The 24549-nt window shown below is 52.2% G+C and overlaps 1 protein-coding gene across 2 annotated transcripts in view; it reads left to right on the top strand.

The window, feature by feature from the left end:
• LOC136556834 (microtubule-associated protein 4-like) overlaps window positions 1-24342 on the top strand; it is a 69799-nt gene extending 45457 nt beyond the window's left edge. For both annotated transcript variants that reach the window (XM_066550245.1, XM_066550237.1), the window contains 3 exons: window positions 7957-8207; window positions 16486-16551; window positions 21499-24342. In XM_066550245.1, the coding sequence (XP_066406342.1) occupies window positions 7967-8207; window positions 16486-16551; window positions 21499-21506 (315 nt within the window). In that variant the 5' untranslated portion in view covers window positions 7957-7966 and the 3' untranslated portion in view covers window positions 21507-24342. The remainder of the gene's footprint in view (window positions 1-7956; window positions 8208-16485; window positions 16552-21498) is intronic.
• Window positions 24343-24549: the final 207 nt, after the last annotated feature.

The raw sequence follows: 24549 nt of genomic DNA, 5'->3' as shown, positions 1-24549 counted from the left end.
GTGCCTGGTTCTCCTTGGAGACTTCATCATTCCATGAAATTGAAGCTCTCCAAGCCACGAGTGGCTGCGAGGCAGGGAGAAAATAGAAATTTCCTCAAATCTCCAGCAATGGAGAGAATCTTTTTTACATTCCCAGCGAGGCAGGGATGCTGGAGTTGTCTGCTGCCAGGCTCTGCTAATTCATGTGGCATCTGAATAATTGATGGTGAGGAGGGCACAGTTCAGTGGCTTTATCAGTGCTTTCCTAAGGGAAATGGAGCTGATGAGAATGTTTCTGATCATGGAGCAGAAATCATCATTAAGAAATCATCATCAGTTTGCTGGGATGCAGCAAATTGAGTTTATTTGCAGTACCAATAACAGTAAAACCAATGCTTGAAACAGAGAAATGGCTCCAAATCCCTAAGGAATGAAACCCTACAATTGATGGGCACCTTGAGGAGCCTCAGATTCCCCTGTGCTGGAAGGGCCAGGTGGGAGAGGTTGTTCCTGACCTGAGAGGTGGAAGGAGGGAGGTGCCAGATGTGGAGGGGAAGTGGCTGGAGCAGACAGTGAGAGGGGGAAGCAATCAGGGCTGCAGTTCTGCCTCAGCTTTGGGATCCTGCTGAGACTTCATTAAACCCATCTGAAGTGAGAACTTAAAACTTCCTGTTTATTGTCTGCTGTGTGGCCATAAAGGGATTGTGGAAGTGCCTGAGATCTGTGTGAAGCCTTCAGAGCTGTTTCATGGTTACAGTCCTGGAATCCCAGACTGGTTTGGGTTGGAAAAACCTCAAAGCCCACCCAGTGCCACCCCTGCCATGGCAGGGACACCTCCCACTGCCCCAGGCTGCTCCAGTCCCAGTGTCCAACCTGGACTGGGCACTGCCAGGGATCCAGGGGCAGCCCCAGCTGCTCTGGGAATTCCATCCCAGCCAGGAATTCCCAATTCCCAATCTCCCATCCATCCCTGCCCTCTGGCACTGGGAGCCATTCCCTGTGTCCTGTCCCTCCATGCCTTGTCCCCAGTCCCTCTCCAGCTCTCCTGGAGCCCCTCCAGGCCCTGGAAGGGGGAATCTGGCATTCCTGGGTGGAAATACCTGTGTTGTCCATGTGTTCCCTTGTGGAGGCAATAGTAGGAACTGTTTTCCTTTTACTTGTGCATTTCTGGCTTTTCTGTAGCAGCCTGGAGGCTCTGGGGCTGACTGAATTTATTCTGACAAATTAAAGTGAGCCAGAAGGCTCAGGGAATTTGTGCTGAGAAGGGAAACAACTCTGCAAGTGCTTTGTCTGTTTTAGGAGTCCAGACTAAAAATCATCAAATGTCCCAAACATGCTCTCTTTGTCCCCAAATCTGCCTCCTCTGGTCCTGCCCTGTCTCTTGTCTCTCACACAGGAGGGCAGCAGTCATTTAAGCCTATAAATAATAGCTGGAAAATCCCTTGCTGTATTTCTGGATGGTCTGAAGGAGAGGGTGGCTCTGTGACTCTCCCTGAAATCCTCATTTGCTGGCAGTGCAAACATGCACTAGAAATCAGGAATATTTGCTGTGCTGCCTCCCTGTCTGCTCTCCCAGGAGCTCTGAGGAAGCTGCCAGCTCACTCTGGTCTCAGCAACACCTCCAAGCTGAAGTTTGGTTTGATTTTGCTGTGGAAATATCTGGAATCTCCTAATTAATCCTGCTTTGATGATGCCATCAGGTGCTTGAGCTGGTCCAGCAGGTCTGGAGCATCCCAAAAACCGGAGACCTTCCCTCTGCCAGGGGTGGTACCTGCACATCCTCCTCCTTCATCCTCCTCCTCCTTCATCATATTCATGCCTGAATATGATTCTGGCATCCAGGTCACCCTTTCTGAGGCTGGTTTTTCCAGCACTTGAGCTGAGTGTGATTTTAAGTGTTGGGAAGATTTTATTAAAGATCTCTCAGCCTCCATCTCTCTGCCTCTAAGAAGCTTCTGGTGATCTGTGGGATTTCCTGTGACTCCAGAAACAGCCACAAAGCAGAGCTCTTGCTGTGTTGCACTTTAAAACAATAAATAAGTGAATCCCATTGGTTTAGACTGTGCCAAAATATAAAAAATGCACAGATTGGGTCACAGATTTTTGTGCCCAGCCAGGGAATGTGAGGAACGTCGGCGGCCCAGGCGGTGGCTGTGTCCTCTCCCTGGGAGGATGGATGCAGAAATCTTTCCATGGATTCCAGGGCTCTCAAGGAGGATGACTCTGCAGATCTCTGCTCTCCTGTTTCCTCAGCAGCCACGGCTGAGTGCTCCCAACACTCACAGCTAAGAAAAGCAACCTGACTTACCCAGGAGAAATGGGAATTATGAGCTGTCCCTGTTCCTCCAGCCAGGCATTTAATTTGGGATGGAGTTAGGAGCTAATTTTAAAGGAGCAAGTGGATCTGATGGAATAATGGATGTGTGGACATCAGGGTCTCCTTTAAACCAGCAAAAGGGAGGAAGTGTTCCTTCCCTGCTCCTCCTGGATGGGAGCAGGATTCTCTTCCCTCCCTGGCAGGAAGGTGCTGGGCCAGGGGCTGGCTCCAGCCTGCTTGGAGCAGCCATGGAGGGAGCCTGGCAGGGCTCTGGGGCTGGAATGCTGTGTCACTGTCACTGCAGGGCTGCCAGTGAGGCCTCAGGCTTTGGCTTTTATATTTTCAGGTTCTGTGCTGCTTTAGTGTGTGGGTCTGGGCTTCACATCAGGGCATGGGGAGCTCTGTGCACAGAGCAGGGAGACAAAACAATTCCTGCTCCAGCTGGGCACCAAGGACAAATGATCCAAATCTCAGCCCAAGAGCACAAACCCCGTGGGCTGGAGAGAGAAAAACAAGCAGGGTGGGACTGCAGGGGCTAAAGCTGGAATGGGACAATGAACTGCAAGATGCAAATGGAGCAGAACTGATCCAAGGGAGAGAGCCCGGGAGCGCTGGTGCATTTTGGGGCCATTTTGGTTCATCTTGGGTGCAGCCCTGGCTGGGCTCTGGTGCTGCCCAAGGTGCATCCATGGAGGCCTTTTAATAAATCCCTGCTTTATCCTTTAGCTCTGTCCAGCCTCTGCTCTGGGTCAGCCTGCACAAGGCATCACCAGGTCCCTGGGTGAGCTCCTGTGGGAAAACCAACCCCAGCATTCCCTGTGCCAGGAGTGCCAGGGAGGGCAGGCAGTGTCCCACACTGAGTGTCATTGTGCTGGGACACTTGACAGGCTGTCAGGTTTGGGTTTTTGGGCAGCATCCCCGTGCCAGCTCTCCTCCTTCTCTGTCTTCAGACAAGAACTCAGAATCTGGGTCAGACTGATCATAACTTGAAATTCCAAGCCTGTGCGTGCCTGGAGGCAGGAACACAACAGAGCAGGCAGGGAAGCTGCAAAATGGAGGCACAAAGTTGAGGAAATAAATTCTGCTCTTCCCTGGATGGGAATGTCAGGCTGTGGCTCATGCAGGCTTTGGTTTGCCTCCTTTTCCAGAGGGTGCTGAGTGGGGTGGTGGATCTGGGAAGGTGTTCCAGGGGCTCACTTGAAGCAACATCTGGGTGAGGAAGTGGCTGAAGAGAAGTTCTCGAGACCCTGAGAAGTTGTTGATGCTCCTGATGCCCAAAAGTGCCCAAGGCCAGGCTGGACAGGGCTGGCAGCACCCTGGGACAGTGGGAGGTGACCCTGCCCATGGCAGGGGTGGCACTGGGTGGGATTTGAGGTCCTTCCAACCCAAACCAGTCTGGGACACTTCCAGGGATGAGGCAGCTGAGACTAAAATCCAGTGAAGGGTTGGAACTCTTTGGAACAAGGATGGAGGGTAAGGGGTTAAAATAACCCTGCTGAGTTGTTCAGATTAGCTGAGGAGAGATGGATTTTGTTTACCCCAGCAAACAGGTTACTCACTGAGTAAGTACACAGAGATTCTGAGCTGGAGAAGAGCAGATGGAGCAAACCCTGATCAGCTGTGCCTGGAACAGGAGAGATCTAAACAACTCTCCTGTGTAAAAATAACGTGTGAGTTCAAGGAACAGGATGGATTTGCTTTGGGGTGCTTTGAAGGTTTCCTGGAATGTGTGGCTGCAGGAAACCCCTTCTCCTTGCCCTGTCACTGTGGCAGGGCTGTTCCTGCTCCTTCCACGCCTTTCCTTGGAGCAAACTCCTCCCTTTGCTGTTGTCAGGGAGGGCTGGGCTGTCCTTGGAGGCTGTTCTGGGTACAAACCTGGAGTCAGGTTGGTGTCACCCACGGCTGCTCCCCTCCCTCTGCTGATTTAACAGCACGAGGATCTGGGCAGCTGAACAATGATTCACAATCCCTGAGTCCCTGAGGCTGGAAAAGCCCTCCCAGCTGTGCCCCATCCCCACCCTGTCCCCAGCCCAGAGCACTCAGTGCCGCCTCCAGGTGTTCCTGGGACACCTCCAGGGATGGGCACTGCAAACCTCCCTGGGCAGTTCAGAGCCTGACCCCCTTTCCATGGGGAATTTCAGTGCATTCTTAAACCTCTGCCTTCAGAAATCTCTGTCACTCCTCAGGTGTTCTCTTTCACCCCAAGGTTAATGCCAGAATTCACCTTCCCTGTGCTCTGTTGGTGTGTGATTTGCAGAGCTGGGGAGCCAGGGGAGTGAGGTGCATCGTGCTGAGGATCCTTTAGTGCTTCCCAGGCAGCTCTGATATGGATGGAAATGGGGTGGGAAGCATCTGTCTCTCTAAGCTGCTCAACACATGGATATGCTCCAGGATTTGCTCTCTGCCCTTGGGCACAATCCCTGCAATATCCTTATTTTCCTCTTGCCTTAGACAGGGAATCTGGGAATTTGGCTGCTGTAACAGCAGAGAGGGAAAAGGAGGAATTCCCAGGGGTTGTGGCTGTCCTTGGAGCCCACCTGGGCTGAGGAGGGATCCCTGCAGCCTGTGCCAGGTGCTCCTGCCTGTCTGGGACACCAGTGCTGTATTTAAAATGCCTTTTCTTAGGTACACTGGTTTATTTTTGTACATCCTTCCTACACTCCCTATTTAGCTAAATATGGCCAAGGAAATGTCCTGCTGATAGGGCTGCATAGCCTCATTATTGTTTTTCCCTAGAAAGTGGATCACTCCAGTGTCCCAGTTCCTGTGCACACCTGAACTAGCAGCACTGGCAGTGCCACAAGCCCCCAAATCCCATTTATTTTATGGCAGCGCTTCCATGGAGTGCAGCCACCTCCACATCCAGGGAACAGGCACAGGACAGGGGGGGAAACAGCTTCCAGCTGGGCCAGGGGAGGCTCAGGCTGGATATTGGGAAAATTCCTTCCCCAAAAAGTCTGTCCAGCCCTGGCCCAGCTGCCCAGGGCAGTGCTGGAGTCCCCACTGGTGAAGGGATTTAAAATCCCTGTGCATGTGGCACTTGGGGACAGGGTTGGTGGTGGCCCTGGCCGTGCTGGATGGACTCAGGGGACTTTTCCAGCCTCAGTCACTCTGTGCTCATGATGCAGCTTGCTGGGAAATGTAAATATTGTTTTTCCTTCTGATGCTAAATGACATTTTCAGAAGATGATGATTACATGTTCATCGCTGCACATCGAGGCTCAGTGACCTAAAGCCATCAGTTCACTTGTGAGTTGAAAACAAAGGAGGATGTGCCTGAAAAATTGGCTCTGTCTGAGCCCCATTTATTCCTTGAAGGAGACTGGTCAGTGCAGGGATGAAACTTCTGGAAGTGCCTTCCCTGGCTGGTGCTCCCTGCAGGGTGATGCAGCCAGTTGTGTGCACATCTGGATGATGGTTTGTCTTAAAATAGTCAGGAACTCTGAAAAAAACCTTTTTATAAGCCTTTTTCATCTTAATATGAAATGTTTTTTTTTTTTACTGACCATAATTCATTCAACTGTGACCCTGCACAAGGGGTGAAGAGCTCCAAACTTTTCACCTCTGGATTTCCAAGCTGTGACTCAGGGCCTTTATCTAAACCACCAAGAACTGCAGTTGCTGCCTGAAGTGTGCTCTGCCTGCAAGCCTGACCTTTCATTGTTCAAAGAATGAAAAAGAAGAGCTTGGACTGAATTATTTTCCATAATAGACTTGCCTGGAAGGACAGAAACACCACTGTCAGTGGGACCCCATTGTTCCCAAGGAATGTGAGGCTGGAGCCTGTAGGTATGTGCTGGCCCTGCAGTGCTGACACAGAATTTCCTGGAGTTCAAGGAGTAGGAGCCTTTGTTTTTTGGGAACAAGAGGATCTGTGTTCTGCCACCCCATGGAAGGCTGCAGGCCTGGGCTGCTGCACAGTGGCCACTTGGGTCACCCCTCCTGACCCAGCACAACAAGTGTCCCTTGTGTCCCTGTGGCTGCAGCTCTGTGGCAGCAGCTCCTGGTGTTCCTAAGGAGAGGCTGGAGCTGGGCTGGGAGAGCTGGGAATGCTCACCTGGACAAGGGGAAATGCAGGGGCAGCTTGGAGCCCCTCCAGGAGAGCTGGAGAGGGACTGGGGACAAAGCCTTCAAAGCCTTTCTGTGCATTCCAGCAGCTTTTGTTGGCTCTTGTTGCCAAGGATGACCTCAAAAGGCTGGAAAGTGAAAAAGGAAGGAATTGGTGATGGCTGTGTGTTGTGCCAACCTGAAGGCTGCAGATGAGTCAGTTCAGGTGCATTTTTTCAGCTTGGTGCCAGGAATAAATTGAACATAGAGATGCAGATCAGGGAGGGATAACTGGTGGTTACTTCTCCTGTTTCCAGTTCATAGCTGTGGATATAATGCCTACGTGTGCACTTTGCTGTATTTTTTTTCATGTCAACATTATTAAAATGTCACTTTCCCTCCCAAATCCCAGGGCTGGAGGGGGTTTGCTGGGATTAGCAAGGTTTGCTGAGGACATGGATGTGCTGCAGGACCCTCTGGGAGGGATCAGGAGCAGCACTGAAGTATACATCAGAGATTATGTAAAATCCTAATCTCCATAGGGGAGCTGGGTGGAGTCAAACCCAGCACTAAATTCCCTTGCGTCATTTGTGCTGCTCAGGGGTGACATTAACTCCAGAACTGGGGTGGCATTAACTCCAGATCTGGGGTGTCATTAACTCCAGAACTGGGGTGTCATTAACTCCAGAAGTGGGGTGACATAAACTCCAGATCTGGGGTGACATAAACTCCAGAACTGGGGTGGCATTAACTCCAGAACTGGGGTCACATTAACTCCAGAACTGGGGTGTCATTAACTCCAGATCTGGGGTGTCATTAACTCCAGAACTGGGGTGGCATTAACTCCAGAACTGGGGTGGCATTAACTCCAGAACTGGGGTGACATTAACTCCAGATCTGGGGTGTCATTAACTCCAGAACTGGGGTGTCATTAACTCCAGAACTGGGGTGACATTAACTCCAGATCTGGGGTGACATTAACTCCAGATCTGGGGTGACATTAACTCCGGATCTGGGGTGGCATTAACTCCAGAACTGGGGTGTCATTAACTCCAGAACTGGGGTGACATTCACTCCAGATCTGGGGTGTCATTAACTAACTCCAGATCTGGGGCAGGTGCTGGGCATTATTTTTTACCTTTTTTATTCAAGGTTCTGATAGAAAACCGCATGAAATGTCACATCCATGAGCTAAACCTGCTTTAGATGATCCCAGTTTATTTCTGATCCATTGAGGGGGTTTGGAAACATCTGGGAATTCCTGAGCACTGCTCAAAGGTTTGGTGTACAGGCACAGGGGACGTGTGGAATTCTCTCTGTCTCCCTGCTGGGTTCCAGGGCAATGTCACACCATGGCTGCCCTGGCCAGGTGCTGGGCCTTAGTTTTTACCTTTTTATTAAGGTTCTGATAAAAGACCCCATGAAATGTCACATCCACGAGCTAAACCTGCTTTAGATGATCCCAGTTTATTTCTGATCCACTGGGGTGGGGGGGTTTAGAAACATCTGGGAGTTCCTGAGCAGTGCACAAAGGTTTGCTGTGCAGGGCCAGGGGCACACAGTGGGCAGAGGTGTCTGATGGAGCTGTCTCTGTGTCCCTGGCTGGGTTGCAGGTGCTCAGGCATGGCTGACCTGGACCACTCCCTGAGCCTGGCCGATGCTCTGACGGAGCCGCCCCCTGACGTGGAGCAGGAGGTGAAGAGAGACTTCATCGCCACGCTGGAGGCTGAGAAGTTTGATGACGTGGTGGGGGAGACTGTGGACAAGACAGACTACGTGCCCCTGCTGGATGATGAGGAGCAGGCCAGGCCTGGCAGCCAGGAGCCCAAAAGCAAAGGCCACGTGGACGGAATTGCCGTGGAACGTAAGTGTCCCAAGTGTCCCCCAAAGTGCCCCTGGCACAGCTGGAACATCTGTGCTCGCTGTGACACTGCTGGGACAGGACCTGCTCTGCTGCTGGCCTCAGTCTGACACACTTATTGCCAAAGCCAAGACTCAGGTCAAGCCCTGGTTGTTGCTTTTTGCCCTGCTGGCCACAGGAGAGGCTGTGCTTTACACTCATGGTTGGGGTTGGTGCTTTTGGGGCTCTCAGAGGAAGCACTGACCAAATTCTGAGGTGCCACGCTCCACAAACAGTGTCCCAAAATAGCAGAGCTGTGCAAGGTGCCAGCACTCTGGGGGATGGCAGAGCCAAGCAGGAAAGGTGGGTGATGAACTGGAAGATGGGAATCTTCATCATCTCCTGAATGTTTGACAGCTGAATCCCAGGGTTCTGACCCAGGGCTTTATTTACTTGGATTTCTTTGGCTGTGCTGGTTGTGTGCATGGTACCAAAACGTGCTGCTGCCTCTGCTGCTGCTGCTGCTGCTGCTGCTGCTGCTGAGCACTTTCCAGCCCAGCTGATGTTTAGAATCATGGAATCATTAAGGTTGGAAAAGATCTCGGAGATCATCAAACCCAGCAGCTCCCCCAGCACCGCCAAGGCCACCCCTGACCATGTCCCCAAGTCCCCATGTCCCCATGTCACATCCCTCCAGCAATGGGGACTCCACCATGCCCTGGGCAGCTGTGCCAGGGCTGGAGAACCTTTCCAGGGGGAATATTCCCAATTTCCACCTGAACCTGCCCTGGAGGCCGTTCCTTCTGCTCCTGTCCCTGTTCCCTGGAGCAGAGCCCGACCCCCCAGCTGTGCCCTCCTGGCAGGAGCTGTGCAGAGCCACAAGGTCCCCCCTGAGCCCCCTTTGCTCCAGGGTGAGCCCCTGCCCAGCTCCTCAGGGATTCTCCAGCCCCTGCCCAGCTCTGTTCCCTGCCCTGGTCACACTCCAACCCCCCCAGGGTCTGTCTTGGACCTGGGGACCCCAGAAGTGCCCCAGGAGTTTCAAGTGGAACATCACCAATTCATTTGTGTTAAGAACTTTATCAAAAACTTTGCAGGAAAAGAAGATTTTTAAACAGATGTTTCCCTGTGTGAAAGGGAAAAGAGTGAGATTTGGGATCATGCAATGGGCTTCTTTCCCAGTGAACAATTTAAATTATTGCTCCCTTTGCTTGTGTGCTGTTCCCTCCCTGCCCAAGTGGGAATTGTCACTGGGACTAGCAGCGCCTTGATGATTTTATTTGTTTTGTGGCCTTGATCTGTGCTGTGTAGAAGAGGAAAACCTTTGGTAATCTGATGACTTCTTCAGAAGAAGGTTTCTCTTTTTGCTTTAATGCTGCTGCTCATCAGTGCTGATGAAGGTGGGATGTGATTCCTCAGAATAAACAGAACCTCCAGAACCACAGCATGGGGAGTTCTGCTCTGTTCAAGGCATTTATTTGCTGTGATTAGAATTGCACTGGGTGCCTTGTAATACAGAAAATGTAACCTTGAATTTTCCATGCTGACACAGTTATTAAATGGCACCAAAGGAGCAGGAGGGATGGGCAGAGGGATTATTATAAAACTTGTAATTTGGGCAGTTCAGATGTGTATTATTTATTTAATTTCTATTTTAGCACTGCAGAAGCAGAGAAACACGAGCACATGTTAACACCTTGTATATGATTTGAGAGTATTTTTAAGCAATCCTTTGTTGTAGAAGCTGCAGATCCTGAACCATCTTGGCCCCAGGATTTCTCAGTGCTAAAATCATGACACAATATTGGTGTAAAACACAAGGCCCTTAAGTGTGTCCTGCCAGCTGTGTATCCCTGGACATTGCTGTTGATACCTTGGGGTTTAACTTTCTAGTTTTTAGGGCATCACTTTCCCAACTCATATTCCAATAACTCCAGGACCTTGGGCTGGGGGTAACGAGGCTGTTTGGCTTTGCTCAGTAATTAAAACTCTGTGAGAGCTCAGGCACAAATACTGGGGGGCAGAAGCACAATTTCAGGAGGAATTCCTTCATGGAAAGGTTATTAAATATTGGCAGGGGCTGCCCAGGGAGGCTGTGAGTGCCCATCCCTGGAGGTGTCCCAGGAGCCCTGGAGGTGGCACTCAGTGCTCTGGGCTGGGACAAGGTGGGCATTGGGCACAGCTGGGACTCAGGGGGCTGGGGGGGCTTTTCCAGCCTCAGTAATTCAGGGATTCTGGGGTCTCCTGGCTTTTCCAGCCCCTCCTCTCCCCTCTCTGCACGCCCCAGCCTGGGCTCCTTGGGCTGAACTCATTTCCTCCTCCGTGGCAATGGGGGGATGCAGTTTCTTACTCTTGCTTTGGAGATTAGTTTTTCCCTTTTTTGGGAGAGCTGGAGAGCAGTCAGGAGCATGATCTAAATCTTTGGCAAGATGCAAACGAGACCCTGGTGAGGAGATGGAGAAGTTGCCCTGAGTGGAGCTGTTCAGCTTCCCCACCCTGGACCAGCAGGGAAGGACTGAAGCCTAAAGCAGGGTCAGTTACCACAGGCCAGCCTCAGGATTTGGTCCTGGAATGTCTTCATTTCTCTCATCTGTTTTTCCCTGAAGTGCTGAGGGTACCTGGTGGAGCCCTGGCTGCTGAGAATTTCAGATTTTCTGTGTTGAAAGGCACAGAGCCCCAAGAGAGCACTGCATTGACCTGGGGCTGTGGAGAAGCTTCCAAAATGCAATGGTAGAACTGGGATTGGGGGTGTGGAGTTGGAATAGAAGTGTGTGATATCCAGGGGAAAACAGATAGCTGTTTCTTCCATGAAATTTATTTAAGATTTGTAACTGTTTAAAAGGAAAGGGGATAGTGAAGTGAAGGAGCTTCATTTATTGAGGCTCCAGAATAAATGAGCTCTGGGTGAGACTTACAGGGTCCTGAGGGTGTCCTGGTGTCGCAGTTCCATGTTTGAGTGTGACACCAAGATTTTGGGCAATAGCAGAGAGAGTTCCACGTCCCTGGCTCCAGACAGGCTGGCTTTCCTGAGGGAGAGGAGCAGCCTGCAGAGCTCAGGCTCTCCAGCCTCCACTTGTTCATTTATTTATGTTAAAAGGCACAAATGTGTTCTGACATCACGGTCTGTGCTCCTCAGATTGTCTTTCCCCAGTCAGCAGAGGTTTAATCCTCCATCCTGTCAGGCTTTAGCTGCTCAAGCTCTGCTCCAGGGTTTTCTTTCACTTTTTTTTCCTAAACCCAGGAGCCAGATTAGGAGAGTTTAATGTTGAGCTGGGCCCCAGCCTGGGCTGGGTGAGTACAGAGGGGTGGAGAGGAGCAGGGACCTGTGATGAGCACTCATTTGGTCATCTAAAAATCTGTCCTAGAACAAAGCTTTAATAATGTTAACTCCTAAAATACCAGGGAAGAATGGGTTTGTTCTTCCTCACACCTGCCTGGACGTGGTAATTTGGCAAATTCTGGGATAATCCCCTTATGACCTTGTGGGCCTTACATCACAGCAAGGGCTGTGTGCTGCCTGCTTTCCTTGGCAATTCCAAGGCTCTCAGCATCCTCTGGAGCTTCCAGGAAAGGCCTGGAGGCTGCAGCAGCAGTTTCATTCAGGTGCTGAAGTGGTGGGGGAAGGAGGGGAGTCCAGGTGGGAGCACATTCCAAGGACAGGAAAACACTGGGGGGGTTCCATGATTTGCAGCAGAGCTCCTGGGCAGTGTTTCAGGTGAGGTGGGGAGCAGGATTGTCTGTGCAGTGATGGTTCCTGGTGGGGAGCTGAGCCCAGACCAAAGGGCAGCTCTGTGCTCTGTGCTGTGTGACCTCGTGCTCAGTCCCTGTGTTCTGTGTTCCTGCACTGCTCACAGGCTCCTTGGTGAGTTTTAACCTTGAGTACAGGATTTTTTGGAGGGAATTGTCCTGATCTGGGCTGGGGTGGAGTTGATTTTCCCCCTGGCTGGGGCAGTGCTGTGTTTGGAGGTGGCTGTGAGAATGGTGTTGATAACACCTGGCTGGTTTGGTTGTCCCTGAGCCCTGCCCACTCTGGACCAAGGAGTTTTTGGTTTGCCAGGCCCAGCCAGGGAGGTGCCAGGAGGGTGGGGGGAATCCCACAGTACTGGGATATCACATCCTGCCCAGTATGAACTGGGAGAGGTGGCCAGGAGCTGCCAGTCACTGCTGGGACAGCAATGCTGGGCATTGCTCAGGGCCTGGTGGCCCAGGGCATTGGGCACCACTGGTCCCTCTTGGCTTTTATCCACAGAATCAGGGAATTGCTGAGGTTGGAAAAGCCCTGGGAGACCATGGAGTCCAACCATGCCCAGCACTGCCAGGGCCACCCTGACCATGTCCCCAAGTGCCACATCCACAGGGTTTTTAAATCCCTGCAGGGATGGGGACTCCACCACTGCCCTGGGCAGCTGTGCCACATCTGGAGAGCCCTTCCCATGAAGGAATTTTCCCAGTTTCCAGCCTGAGTCTCCCCTGGCCTGGCCTGAGGCTGTTCCCTCTCCTCCTGTCCCTGTTCCCTGGGATAAGATCCCAAACCCCTCCAGCTGTCCCCTCCTGTCAGGAGCTGTGCAGAGCCACAAGGCCCCCCCTGAGCCCCCTTTTCTCCAGGCTCAGCAATTCCCCTCTCTCTTTTCATTATTATAATTCTGTTATAATTTTATTTCATGTATTAATCTGTCCTTGAGCCCAGGGTTCATTGCCCTGCACTCCCCTCCCCAGGGGCTGGGGCAGGGCTGGGGGGGCTCCCTGGGCCCCATTCCCGTGGGATTGAACCCTGCAGGACCCAAACCCTTCCTGCCAGGAGGGATGGCCTTGGTTGAATGGAGTCAGTCCCAGCAGTGGCTCTGGGACCAGAGGTGTCACCACGAGGTGGCTCTGCTGGCCCTGCTGCCCTCTGTCCCACGGCTGCTGGGCTGAAACCCCGGGCCAGACCTCGGCTCCTTTGGCTTTGCCCTCCCTTCCCACACGAGGAATAAGTGACATCCTTGCAGCAGGATTTGCTTTAGCCAAAGGGATTCAGACACTTGGTCACCTGTGAAAGGGGAGATGGAGAATGTTCCCCACAGCCCAGAGTTCCACAGGGATCAAAGATAGATCAGCACATGATGATATTTGCATTTTTGGCTCAGGTGAGACATTAAACCTTTTCCCTCTCAAAGTCTGTCCAGCCCCATTCCTGCCCCACAGTTGTTACATCACAGAGCCCCAGACTGGTTGGGCTGGAAGGGACCTGAAATCCCATCCCAATCCAGCCCTGCCATGGCAGGGACTCCTCCCCCTGTGCCAGGGTGATCCAGCCTGGCCTTGGGCACTGCCAGGGATCCAGGGGCAGCCCCAGCTGCTCTGCTGTGCTGGTTTTACATCACAGAAGTGATGCCCACCACATCTGGGCACCCTGTGCCAGCCCCTCCCCACCCTCCCAGGAACAATTCCCAATTCCCAATCTCCCATCCATCCCTGCCCTCTGGCAGTGGGAGCCATTCCCTGTGTCCTGTCCCTCCATGCCTTGTCCCCAGTCCCTCTCCAGCTCTCCTGGAGCCCCTCCAGGCCCTGCCAGGGGCTCTGAGCTCTCCCTGGAGCCTTCTCCTCTCCAGGGGAACATTCCCAGCTCTCCCAGCCTGGCTCCAGCCCTGCAGCAGCTCCAGGTCCCTGTGCTGGTGGATCTGGGGCAGCTCTGCAGGTGCTTTTGAGGCAGAACATTTAAAGGAATGGAGGGAAGGAGGTGGCACTCCTTGTTTCAGAGTCACCAGCTGGGTCACACTCTGTCCCTCTGTGTTTTCACTCACATTTTCCTCTCAGTGTCAGCATTTTACAGCTGTGCTAAAACCTGCACGGGCACTCCTGAGCCCCAGAGCCCCCCAGAGCCCTGAGTGCCCTCAGGTGAGCCTGGAGCAGGCTGCAGGTGCTGCTGGGGACGTGCTGGCCATGGTGCTGTCCCCTGGGATTAGGGGCTGCTGCTGGCACTGCCCATTTGCTCCAGATTATCTCTTTAGCCAGCGCTGCCTGAAATTTGTTTATATAAAAACAATCCTTTGATCCACGAGCCAGATGCAAATACTATCTTGTGATTCTGATGAGGATTAGGTAGTTACAACATCTTGACATGGTTTTGGGTTTATGCAATTTGGGATATGAGGGGAGGAGCCCTGGCCCTGGGCAGGTTGCTGGGTGCTTTCACACTGGGGCTTCAGCAAACCAAACTCAGACTGATCTGCTCCAAAGGCACTGACCTTCAGAGACTTGAAAATAACAACCACTCCTGCTGGCTGGATTGGTGGGATTTGACCTGATTTTTCTGGAAGCTTGTCTTCCCAAAAAGTTAAAACTGTAAAGGGAACCATTTTACCTGCTCTCTGTCCTTCCCAAGGAGAGCCATGGCATTTCTGGTCCTTCTGCTCCTGTGGGAACCCACTTTGGAGGGGTTTAATGCATTAATAATCGTGGTGGCATCCACAGAGTCACTGAGGCTGGAAAAGCCCTCCCAGCCCATGGAGCCCCAGCTGTGCCCAGTGCCCTCCTTGTCCCCAGCCCAGAGCACTGAGTGCCACCTCCAGGTGTTCCTGGGACACCTCCAGGGATGGGCACTCCAAACCTGAGCACCCTTTCCATGGGGAAATTCCTCCAGACTGTGGAACATCCCAGCAGCTCAGTTGCCTGTGCAGGGTGTAAGGAGCAGCTCTGGGAGAAAGGGAAGCAGGATGTGATCATGGAGGGAATCTGGGGGCTGTCCTGTGCAGGGCCAGCAGCTGGACTGGCGTGGTCCTTGTGGCTTCCTTCCCTCTCAGGAGGCTCCATGATTCTGCAGAGCTTAGGAAATGTGTGGCTGCTGCAGCTGGGCTGAGCTCCAGGGGCGTTCAGCAGCTCCTGCATGGAATTCCATGGAATTCCTCAGGGATGCACTGCAGGACCCTGGCACTCCTCCTGTGCTTTGGGCAGCTGTGAGTGTGTGTTGTTTAAACCACACTGACCCTGATTTCAGAGGATCCAGGCAATGCCAGGACCTCCCCCAGTTTCTGTTTCAGGTCCATTTCTGTTCCTGCCTGGGGAGCAGCTCCAGGGGTCCCTGTGCTGTTCCCAGCTCCTCCTCCAGGAGCATGGAGCTGTGTGGTTTCCTACAAACTGGCAAGGTCATGGGGGATTTTTGCAGAACACCAGGATGAGCCACGGATGGAGCTGGAAATGCTTTTCCTCTTGCTTTGCTGAGGGCTGGATTCAGCCCTGCTGTGTCTGAAGGGCCCTGGGCACGTGGCTCTGTTATAAAACTGGGGCTGAGGAGGGGCCAGCAGCAGCTGCAGGTGACTGAGTGTGTGTCTCTCTGGGAGAAACCTTTATTATTTATAAAATAAGCATTTCCTCACTGTCAGCAGAGCTGAGGGCCCAGGGAGGAGCTGCTGCTGCTTGTTCTGCTTCCCTAAAACTGCTCAGGGTCATAAAGTCACAGAATCCAGACTGGTTTGGGGTGGAGGAACCTTAAAGCCCATCCAGTGCCACCCCTGCCATGGCAGGGACACCTCCCACTGTCCCAGGGACACTTTCACTGTCCCAGGCTGCTCCAAGCCCTCTCCAGCCTGGCCTTGGGCACTGCCAGGGATGCAGGGGCAGCCACAGCTGCTCTGGGCACCCTGTGCCAGGGCCTGCCCACCCTCATTGTATAAAACTTCTGCTTTTATATACTCTAAATGGACCCTGCTGCAGCTTCCAGCTGTTCCCCTTGTCCATTGCTGCCAGGTTTCCCAAGTTCAGGCTGTAAATCCTGGTGCTGGGTGAAATTTTGGCTGTCAGTGTCAGAACAAGAGGGACTCAATGTCACAGTGAGAAGGATTTTCTGTGCTGGGTTTTGGAATTGGTGATGTTCCACCCTGACCACCCTCCTCTAAAGCTGCCCTGATCCCTGCTTTAGCAATATTTGGTGTTTCAGCAGGAATTTCCCTGTGGAAATGGTGCTTAAGCCTCCCTCCTTGCCCAGGGAAGTTTGGAGTGCCCATCCCTGGAGGTGTCCCAGGAATTCCTGGGGGTGGCACTCAGTGCTGGGGACAAGGAGGGGATCAAACTGGATGTGATGATCCCAGAGGGCTTTTCCAGCCTCAGGGACCCTGGGGCTCTGTGAGGGTGCTCAGGGCTGGAATTGATAATTTCTTCTGTTGGTTTAGGGATCCCCACCAGGTGACAAAGGGGGGATCCATCAAAGCTTGAGCTCCATCTTGGAGCTCTTTTCCACCCTCAATGCTTCTGCAGTTGCACAGAGCTGTTCTCAAGGTCTGCCTGAGATGAATCCATGCAGTTTAACCCCTGTGTTGATCCCTTGCAGATTCCTCAGCCTCGGGGCCCATGGTGGTGGAGAACGGTGACCACGGGCTGCAGGACCATCACACAGGTACCAATCCTCTGCTCTGCTCTCCTCCCTCCTCCCAGGGGCTGGCCTTGCCTTTAAAGAGCTCTCAAGGAAAGGGCAGCAAAACAGAGCTTCAGTTTCTTTGGGGTTTAAAGGGTTTCTTTGGGTAAAACCTGGTTCTGGAGATGTGCTGTTCTCTGTCCATGGGCAGTGCTGGGAGGGCAGCTGATAAAAATGGCTTTGGAGAGTCCATAACACCCACAGGTCACCTGTCCCCTGTCCTGTGACTTCCCCTGTGACCCACTGTGGTGTTTTCCCACGTCTCCCATCCTTTGGAGCAGTTTTTTTTCCCTGCCCTGACCCAGCTGTGTCCTCCCCCCCCAAGCTCCCCTCCATGGACGTGTCCCACACCTGCTCCAGCAGTGGCACAGGTGACACCGAGCCTTTGGGACATTGTCCATGGCATCAGGGAAGTTCTGACTGCCAGAAGCTTGTGATGGAACTGGATGAGTATTTCAGACTTGTGCAGAAGCTGGAAAAGAATTTTTCAAAACCTTTGCAGCCAGGCTGGAGTGCTGAGCTTGGTCCTGTTTTAGTCCCAGTCATCTGTGAGCTCTGCTTCCCCTCCCCTTGAGCCTCTCTGCCTGGGAACTGGGGTTCCCCAGACTCCAGCCCATCTGTCTCAAGGGCTTTGGCTGTGGGGATGGAATATTCCAGAGCCAGCTGTCACCCTGCCCTGGGTGAGGATCCCCTTGGTCTCCCTGGGATGATCCCAGCTCCAGATCCTTGCTGAGGTTGCCTGGGTGCTCCCAGTGTTATCCCTAATCCCGAGGAGCAGCCCCAAGTTAAAAACCAGCTCAGGAAATGATGATGAACACTTGGGAGATGGGGGTGAATTAAAACACCTCTTTGCTATAATTCTCTTTAGGATTTTAGAGTTTGGTTTAGTGTGAGTGAGTTTCATGTCCTTAGTGAGGATGGGAATAGAAAAATTGATCTTGGTGCTTCATTTGCCATTGGAAATCTGGTCCAAAGAAAGCTGTGCATCTTCTATAATTCAGTATAAACTGAAATTAAGAACACTTCTGAACCTTTCTAAGGATATTTCCTTCCTCTTATTTAATACTTCTAACTAAAGGAGATAAAAATGCAATCAGATTTATGGTCTGAATAATTAAAGGCATCAGCATTTTTGTATTGAGCTTCTGGCTTGTGTTTAAAAAATTCTTTGTTATTTGCCTCACTCTTGCTTTGTGGAGGTTTAACTCTTCACACTAAATGTTAACAACTTTGATCAAAGATACTTTTATGTGTCTGGAGCTTTTTAATTTATTAATATGTTCCCTCTTTGTGGGGTAGAGTTGATTTTTTTTCTTCTCTTGTTCAAGTGTGTCTAAAAGTGACATCAAAGTGGCAGAGCAGGGTGTCAGGATGAGGAGCTGTGGCCATCAAGTTAATTAGGTTTGCCAGAGTAACAGGAGATGTACGTGACACAATTCCTTCATGGCCTCTTTCCCTGCCTCCTTCCTTGTGGAATGCTTTCCATGTCCTGGTTCTGCATGGTAGAGAAGGGAAAAATGCTGAATTTCCACGGGGTATGCAGGGTTCAGAGCTGCTGCTCTCGGGATGGCCTTGGGCAGGGCCTCTCCCACACTGCAGAGGTGCTGCTGCCCAAAGCTGGAGCCCTGGCTCTAAACCACCTCTGGTTCTGGGTTCGTTCTCAGCAGGATCCATTCCCTGTGTCTGAAACCTGAAATGATTCTTAGGGATGTGAGCAGAGAAATGGAGCAGCCAGGAGAGGACTGAGGCAGGTAATGCTCAGGCAAACCAGCTGCTACAAAAACCAGTGTTCAAAGGTGCAGGGTAAAAACCAGTGTTCAAAACTGCAGGGTTCAACACCAGTGTTCAAAACTACAGGGCTAAAAACCAGTGTTCAAAGCTACAGGGTTAAAAACCAGCATTCAAAACTGCAGGGTTAAAAACCAGCGTTCAAAACTGCAGGGTTAAAAACCAGTGTTCAAAGTTACAGGTTAAAAACCAGTGTTCAAAGCTACAGGTTAAAAACCAGTGTTCAAAGCTACAGGGTTAAAAACCAGTGTTCAAAACTACAGGGCTAAAAACCAGTGTTCAAAGCTACAGGGTTAAAAACCAGTGTTCAAAACTACAGGGCTAAAAACCAGTGTTCAAAGTTACAGGTTAAAAACCAGTGTTCAAAGGTGCAGGGTAAAAACCAGTGTTCAAAGCTACAGGGTTAAAAACCAGTGTTCAAAACTGCAGGGTTAAAAACCAATGTTCAAAGCTACAGGGTTAAAAACCAGTGTTCAAAGGTGCAGGGTTCAACACCAGTGTTCAAAGTTACAGGTTAAAAACCAGTGTTCAAAACTGCAGGGTTAAAAACCAGTGTTCAAAACTGCAGGGTTAAAAACCAGTGTTCAAAACTACAGGTTCAAAACCAGTGTTCAAAACTACAGGTTAAAAAGCAGTGTTCAAAACTGCAGGGTTAAAAACCAGTGTTCAAAGCCATAGGTTCAAAACTACAGGGTTAAAAACTACAGGTTCAAAACTGCAGGGTTAAAAACCAATGTTCAAGCTACAGGGTTAAAAACCAATGTTCAAAGCTACAGGGTTAGAAACCAGTGTTCAAAGCTACAGGGTTAAAAAACACAGGTTCAAAACTGCAGGGTTCAAAACCAGTGTTCAAAGCCATAGGTTCAAAACTACAGGGTCAAAAACTACAGGTTCAAAACTATAGGGTTAAAAACCGGTGTTCAAAGCTACAGGGTTAAAAAGCTACAGGTTAAAAACCAGTGTTTAAAACTACAGGTTAAAAACCAGTGTTCAAAGCCACAGGTTAAAAAACAGTGTTCAAAACTACAGGTTAAAAAGCTACAGGTTCAAAACCAGTGTTCAAAGCTACAGGTTAAAAACTACAGGTTAAAAACCAGTTTTCAAAACTACAGGTTGAAAACCAGTGTTCAAAGCCACAGGTTAAAAACCAGTGTTCAAAACTACAGGTTATAAAGCTACAGGTTGAAAACCAGTGTTGAAAGCTCTGCTTTGAAAAGGAGGGCTGGGTTTCTGTTGTTCCTGGAACACTCCAAGGAGAAGGGGTAGTTCAGCTGTTTGCACATCCAAATGTGGCTCTCTCTGGGCTGGAGCTGAGCAGGCACTGCTGGATGATTTCCTTCACTCATCACATCAAACAAGGTGATGACTGACCTTGGTTCATTACAGCAGCATCCTGTGCAGCCCTTGGGGTGTGTCTGCAGAGCTGGCATCAGCCAGGCCTGGGCTGCTGGCACTCCCTGGCACTGCCAGACGCCCTCAGTGCAGCACTGGCAGGGACCCAAACCCCTCCAGCTCGGGGCCAGAGCCTTCACTGAGTGTTGGATCCTTTTCCCCTGGCAGGGCTGTGCTCAAAGCCTGCTCAGGGCTGTGCTTAGGCCAGGCTTTAGGCAGGGAGAGCCTGGCAGCTCCTGGCCAGGGCTTGGCAGGGCTGAGCCTGACGTGGCCATGGCTGCCTGGCCCTGGGGGTTTGGGATCTGCAGAGCTGCAGAGGGGAGCTCTGGGCACATCCCCTGCAATCCTGCTGCTGGTCCTGCTCTTCCTTAAAAGGAGAAATGGAGAGGCTGGAGCAGCATTGCCAGGGATGCAGGGCTGGGAGCAGGGAGTTGAGTGGGGCTCTGGAATCCCTGCTGGGGGAGGCAGCTCTCTGCTCACCTCCACCAGGCCAGGGTCAGGGAGGGCTTAGTCAAACCAACAGCACGTTTAGAACCAAAAATTCATGTGTAATTTGCAATTTGCAACTCTTTATTGCAAGATATTTGCCTCGAGTTCAAAGGAATTATGTATTTAAAACTAAAACCCAACCAAATTTCTGGAAAGAAATCCATCAAGGATGGTCACTGGTTGATCTGGATGTGCCTCTTGCCCAAGATGCTGTCCATGCTCTTGCTGGCAGGTGAGAAGCTCCCTAGGGAAGTGTCCCTGCTGGATGCTGGTACTTCCCCTAGCTGGGCTTTGCCTCCAGCCAGCCTGCTGCCACTTCTGTGCCCCAGCAGTGCTCACAGAAATGCTCTGAGCAATGCACACTGTGCTCCTGGGGTGCTGCTCCTGTGCCTGTCACTGCTGCTGGCCTGTGTCACCACTGTCTGGTGACAGGGCACAGCCCTGCAGGTGACAGGGGACAGCCCTGCAGGTGACAGGGGACAGGGCACAGCCCTGAAGGTGACAGCCCTGCAGGTGACAGGGCACAGCCCTGCAGGTGACAGGTGACAGGGCACAGCCCTGCAGGGGACAGGGCACAGCCCTGCAGGTGACAGGTGACAGGGCACAGGCCTGCAGGTGACAGGGGCACAGCCCTGCAGGTGACAGGTGACAGGGGCACAGCCCTGCAGGTGACATGGGCACAGGCCTGCAGGTGACAGGTGACAGGGCACAGCCCTGCAGGTGACAGGTGACAGGGGCCAGCCCTGCAGGTGACAGGGCACAGCCCTGCAGGTGACAGGGGCCAGCCCTGCAGGTGACAGGTGACAGGGGCCAGCCCTGCAGGTGACAGGGGACAGCCCTGCAGGTGACAGGGCACAGGCCTGCAGGTGACAGGGCACAGCCCTGCAGGTGACAGGTGACAGGGGCACAGCCCTGCAGGTGACAAGGCACAGCCCTGCAGGTGACAGGTGACAAGGCACAGCCCTGCAGGTGACAAGGCACAGCCCTGCAGGTGACAGGTGACAAGGCACAGCCCTGCAGGTGACAGGGGACAGGGCACAGCCCTGAAGGTGACAGGGGACAGGGCACAGGCCTGCAGCCCCTGGCAGCAGAGCCGTGTGTGTCCCTGCAGGTGCCCTGTCCTGGCTGCCTGTGAGGTGTTGGGTGTGGTGCAGTGCTGCTCCATGGTGATGTTTACTAATCACTTGCGCTTTCTTGCCCCTTTCCCCATCCCCTTTCCCTCTCCTACTTCTTTCCCTCTCTTCTATTTTCTCCTCCTAGAAGCCTAGACTGTCTCCTAACACTGGGGCTGCCACTGACACGAGGCCAGTGTCCTTTTCTACCTGCCATTACACTTCTAAAATCTGCAGCATTTTACAGAGCTCTTGCTTTACCTCCTTGGACTTGGCTGTAGAAGAACCAAAGGGTGGCTCCATCCTGCTCCTCCTCCCTGTGCTCTGCAGTGCTTGTTGAAACCTTCCTCTGTCTGTGTAAGCACAAAAGTGCACCCTGCTTTGGAACTGCACTGTGCCTCTGGTTTGAAATCACCACCACAGCTCCATTTTTGCTTTGATCACCTTTAAATTTAATTTCTCTCCGTTTTCATGGTGCTGGATAAGAGAAGGTTTGAAATTTCCAGTTGTGCTTCCATAGTGGATGGGTCCACCATGACTGCAGCTCCCTTCCCTTCTCCCCACACTCACCACAGCCTTTTAGAGTACCTGCCTTGCTCCTTGCTGCTTTGAAACCCTCTCACTCGAGGTTCTGGTCTGTAACAATGTTGTTTTCTTGGGTGGGTTCAGATCATTTCAGCACTTTGTAGACTTGAGAAGCAGATCAGGGAAAACCAAGTGTCCTGAGGTGCAGGTGGATCAGCTCTGGTGCCTGAGGGGTGCATTTTGGGGTCCAAGCCCTTGCCATAACTGGGAGCATGAAGGAAAGCAGCCAGCCCCAAATTCCTGCCTCAGGGAGTGGCTTTGGTGTCACACTCCTTCCCAAAAACCCCAGAAGTAAGGAAGGAAATTGCTTTTTTTTTAATTTCACACCTCTGGCTTCCTGTGGGGAATGAATCCTTGGATGGAACTTACCTGCCATGAGAAATAATCTGTCCCTGCTTAAACTGAGGGGAGCAAAAGCACTGTGCTGAAATAATCCTGACCATTTCCAGCAGCACTGAAGGAACAGGCCTGGTTTAACCTCAGCCAGACCTCCAGGAGCCTGTCCAGTGGCATTCCCACTGCCCCATAGAGGTGCAAGGCTTTCCAAAGACAAAAGTGCTCATTTTCCCATCAGTAGATGAAACAAAGCATGAAAGGAGGAGATAATTAGAGAGGGAAATCACTGTTTAACCTGAGACAGGCTCGGCCTGGCTTTGGGAGGCAAGGCACTGTTCTGGGTGAGGAGAATCCTGTGCTGTATTCAGGGTACTTGGCCTGCAACACCTGAGGGAAGGATTTAGTTGAACCCAAATGCAGCCCGAGGCTGAACTGCCCAAAACAAGAGCTAAGAGCTTCACTGGGCTAAAAATGGCATTTCCCTGTTGTGAGGGGAGTGCCTGGCACCCCTGCAGCCCTGTCCTGCTGCAGGCAGGCTTTGGGTGGGATGGGCACTGCCAGGGCAGTGCCAGGGCCAGCAGAGCAGCTCTGGGCATCTCCCCCAGGCAAGGCAGCCTGGCTTTGCTGCTTGTCCCCAGTGGGACCTCGCATGGCCCGGCTGGGTGGCAGTGCCAGCGCTGAGCCACAGCCCGGCCCTGCCCGGAGGCAGGACCTGGCACCGCGCTGCCCGCTTTGGTGCCACCTCTGTGCCCCCCTGAGGCTCCTTGGGAGCTGCCATCCTCGTGGGGCAGCCAGTGACCCTGGGCTTTCTCCTCCCTGGTGCACAGTTGTTGTTTCTGGGAGCACCCCCGGTCCTGGAGCCCCACTCTGGGCTCTTCCTTCCCACCCATGAATTTCACAGCATCATTCAAGTTGGGAAAGACCTGAGATCAGCTCCACCCTCTGAGTCCTTCCTGTTGTGCTTTCCTTTGGGTTTTTGGTGTCTGTGGCCATAAAAGGAGATTCTTGCCTTCTTGGCTTTCTTTTCAAAGACCTTTTCATAGCTTTTTTTTTTTTTTTTTAATGTGATTTTGAAGCAAGGCAGCATCACTTTAACTTGGCTCCTCAATTATTCTTTCTCACCTTTTGCCTTAAGCGGGCTTAACTCTTGTGCCCTAGAAGTAGAGAATAAATAATATAAGACTGGTGTCTGAGGGGTGCATTTTGGGGTCCAAGCCCTTGCCATAACTGGAGTGTGAAGGAAAGCAGCCAGCCCCAAATTCCTGCCTCAGGGAGTGGCTTTGGTATCACAGTCCTTCCCAAAAGCTGTAGAAGTAAGGAAGGAAATTTCAGATTGAGATATGGAAATATGGAATATGGAAGGTTTCAGGTACCTGAATATGAGACTTGGCCCACTCCCACAGATGTTTTACTTTATTGAAAGGCAAGAATGCTTTTAAGCCTTGGCTGGAGGGAGGTAGCCAGGGTGAGGTGGGCAGAGGAGTTTGGGAGCAGCTGCCCATCCTGGGACCCTGTGGGTGGGATGGGGCTGGGCAGGGCAGGGGCAGCTCCTCCAGCCAGGGTTTGGCTGTCCCTGCTGCAAACATGGATCACCCATCCCATGCCACCCCATGTTTGTGCCCTGTTCATTTGTAGTGCCATGGGGTCACTGATGGGCAGGGGGGCTGCACAGGGGGCTGTGCTGAGGGGCTGGGTGATGTTCCTGCAGCACTGCCCCTGAGCTCTGGTTGTGCTGGGGTGGGATCCCAGGGGTTGTAGGAATGGGGGGGTCTGTGCAGAGTAGGGAATGGGGGGTCTGTGCAGAGTGCTGGAGTTTCTGTCCCTGCTGGAAACACCCCTGTGTCCCAGTGAGGGCTGGCTGGGGGTGTCCTGTGCAGCCCCAGGAGCAGGGAGGCCCAGGAGTGTTCTGTGCTCACATCTCCTGCAGCCCTGGGGCTGTGCTGTGCTCTAACCCCTGTGCTTGCACACCTGTCTGTTGTCACTGCTGCTGAGTTGCTCATTGCAATGCTCTGTACCATGTGAAGCTGTAACTGCTGTGCAATAAATGTCCCTAATAAACATCTCAAACTAACCCCTCCCGAGTTGTTCTGTGCTGGGAGTCTCTGGGGTCCTGCAGCCAGCCCAGGCCTGAGTCCTGCAGGGAATGTGCTGCCTCTGCTGCTCGGGTGGCACTGCTGGAAGGGGACATGGCTGCAGCTGGAAGAGGTTGGGAACCTGTCCCTCAAAGCCAGGGACGTTGTGCAGAGTGTTCCACACTGTCCCACACCTCATCCTTGTC

Source organism: Molothrus aeneus, chromosome 1 (assembly GCF_037042795.1).
Source record: "Molothrus aeneus isolate 106 chromosome 1, BPBGC_Maene_1.0, whole genome shotgun sequence".
NCBI lineage: Eukaryota > Metazoa > Chordata > Aves > Passeriformes > Icteridae > Molothrus > Molothrus aeneus.
The sequence above is the reverse complement of the archived record's forward strand: the minus strand, read 5'-3'. Positions and strand labels throughout refer to the sequence as shown.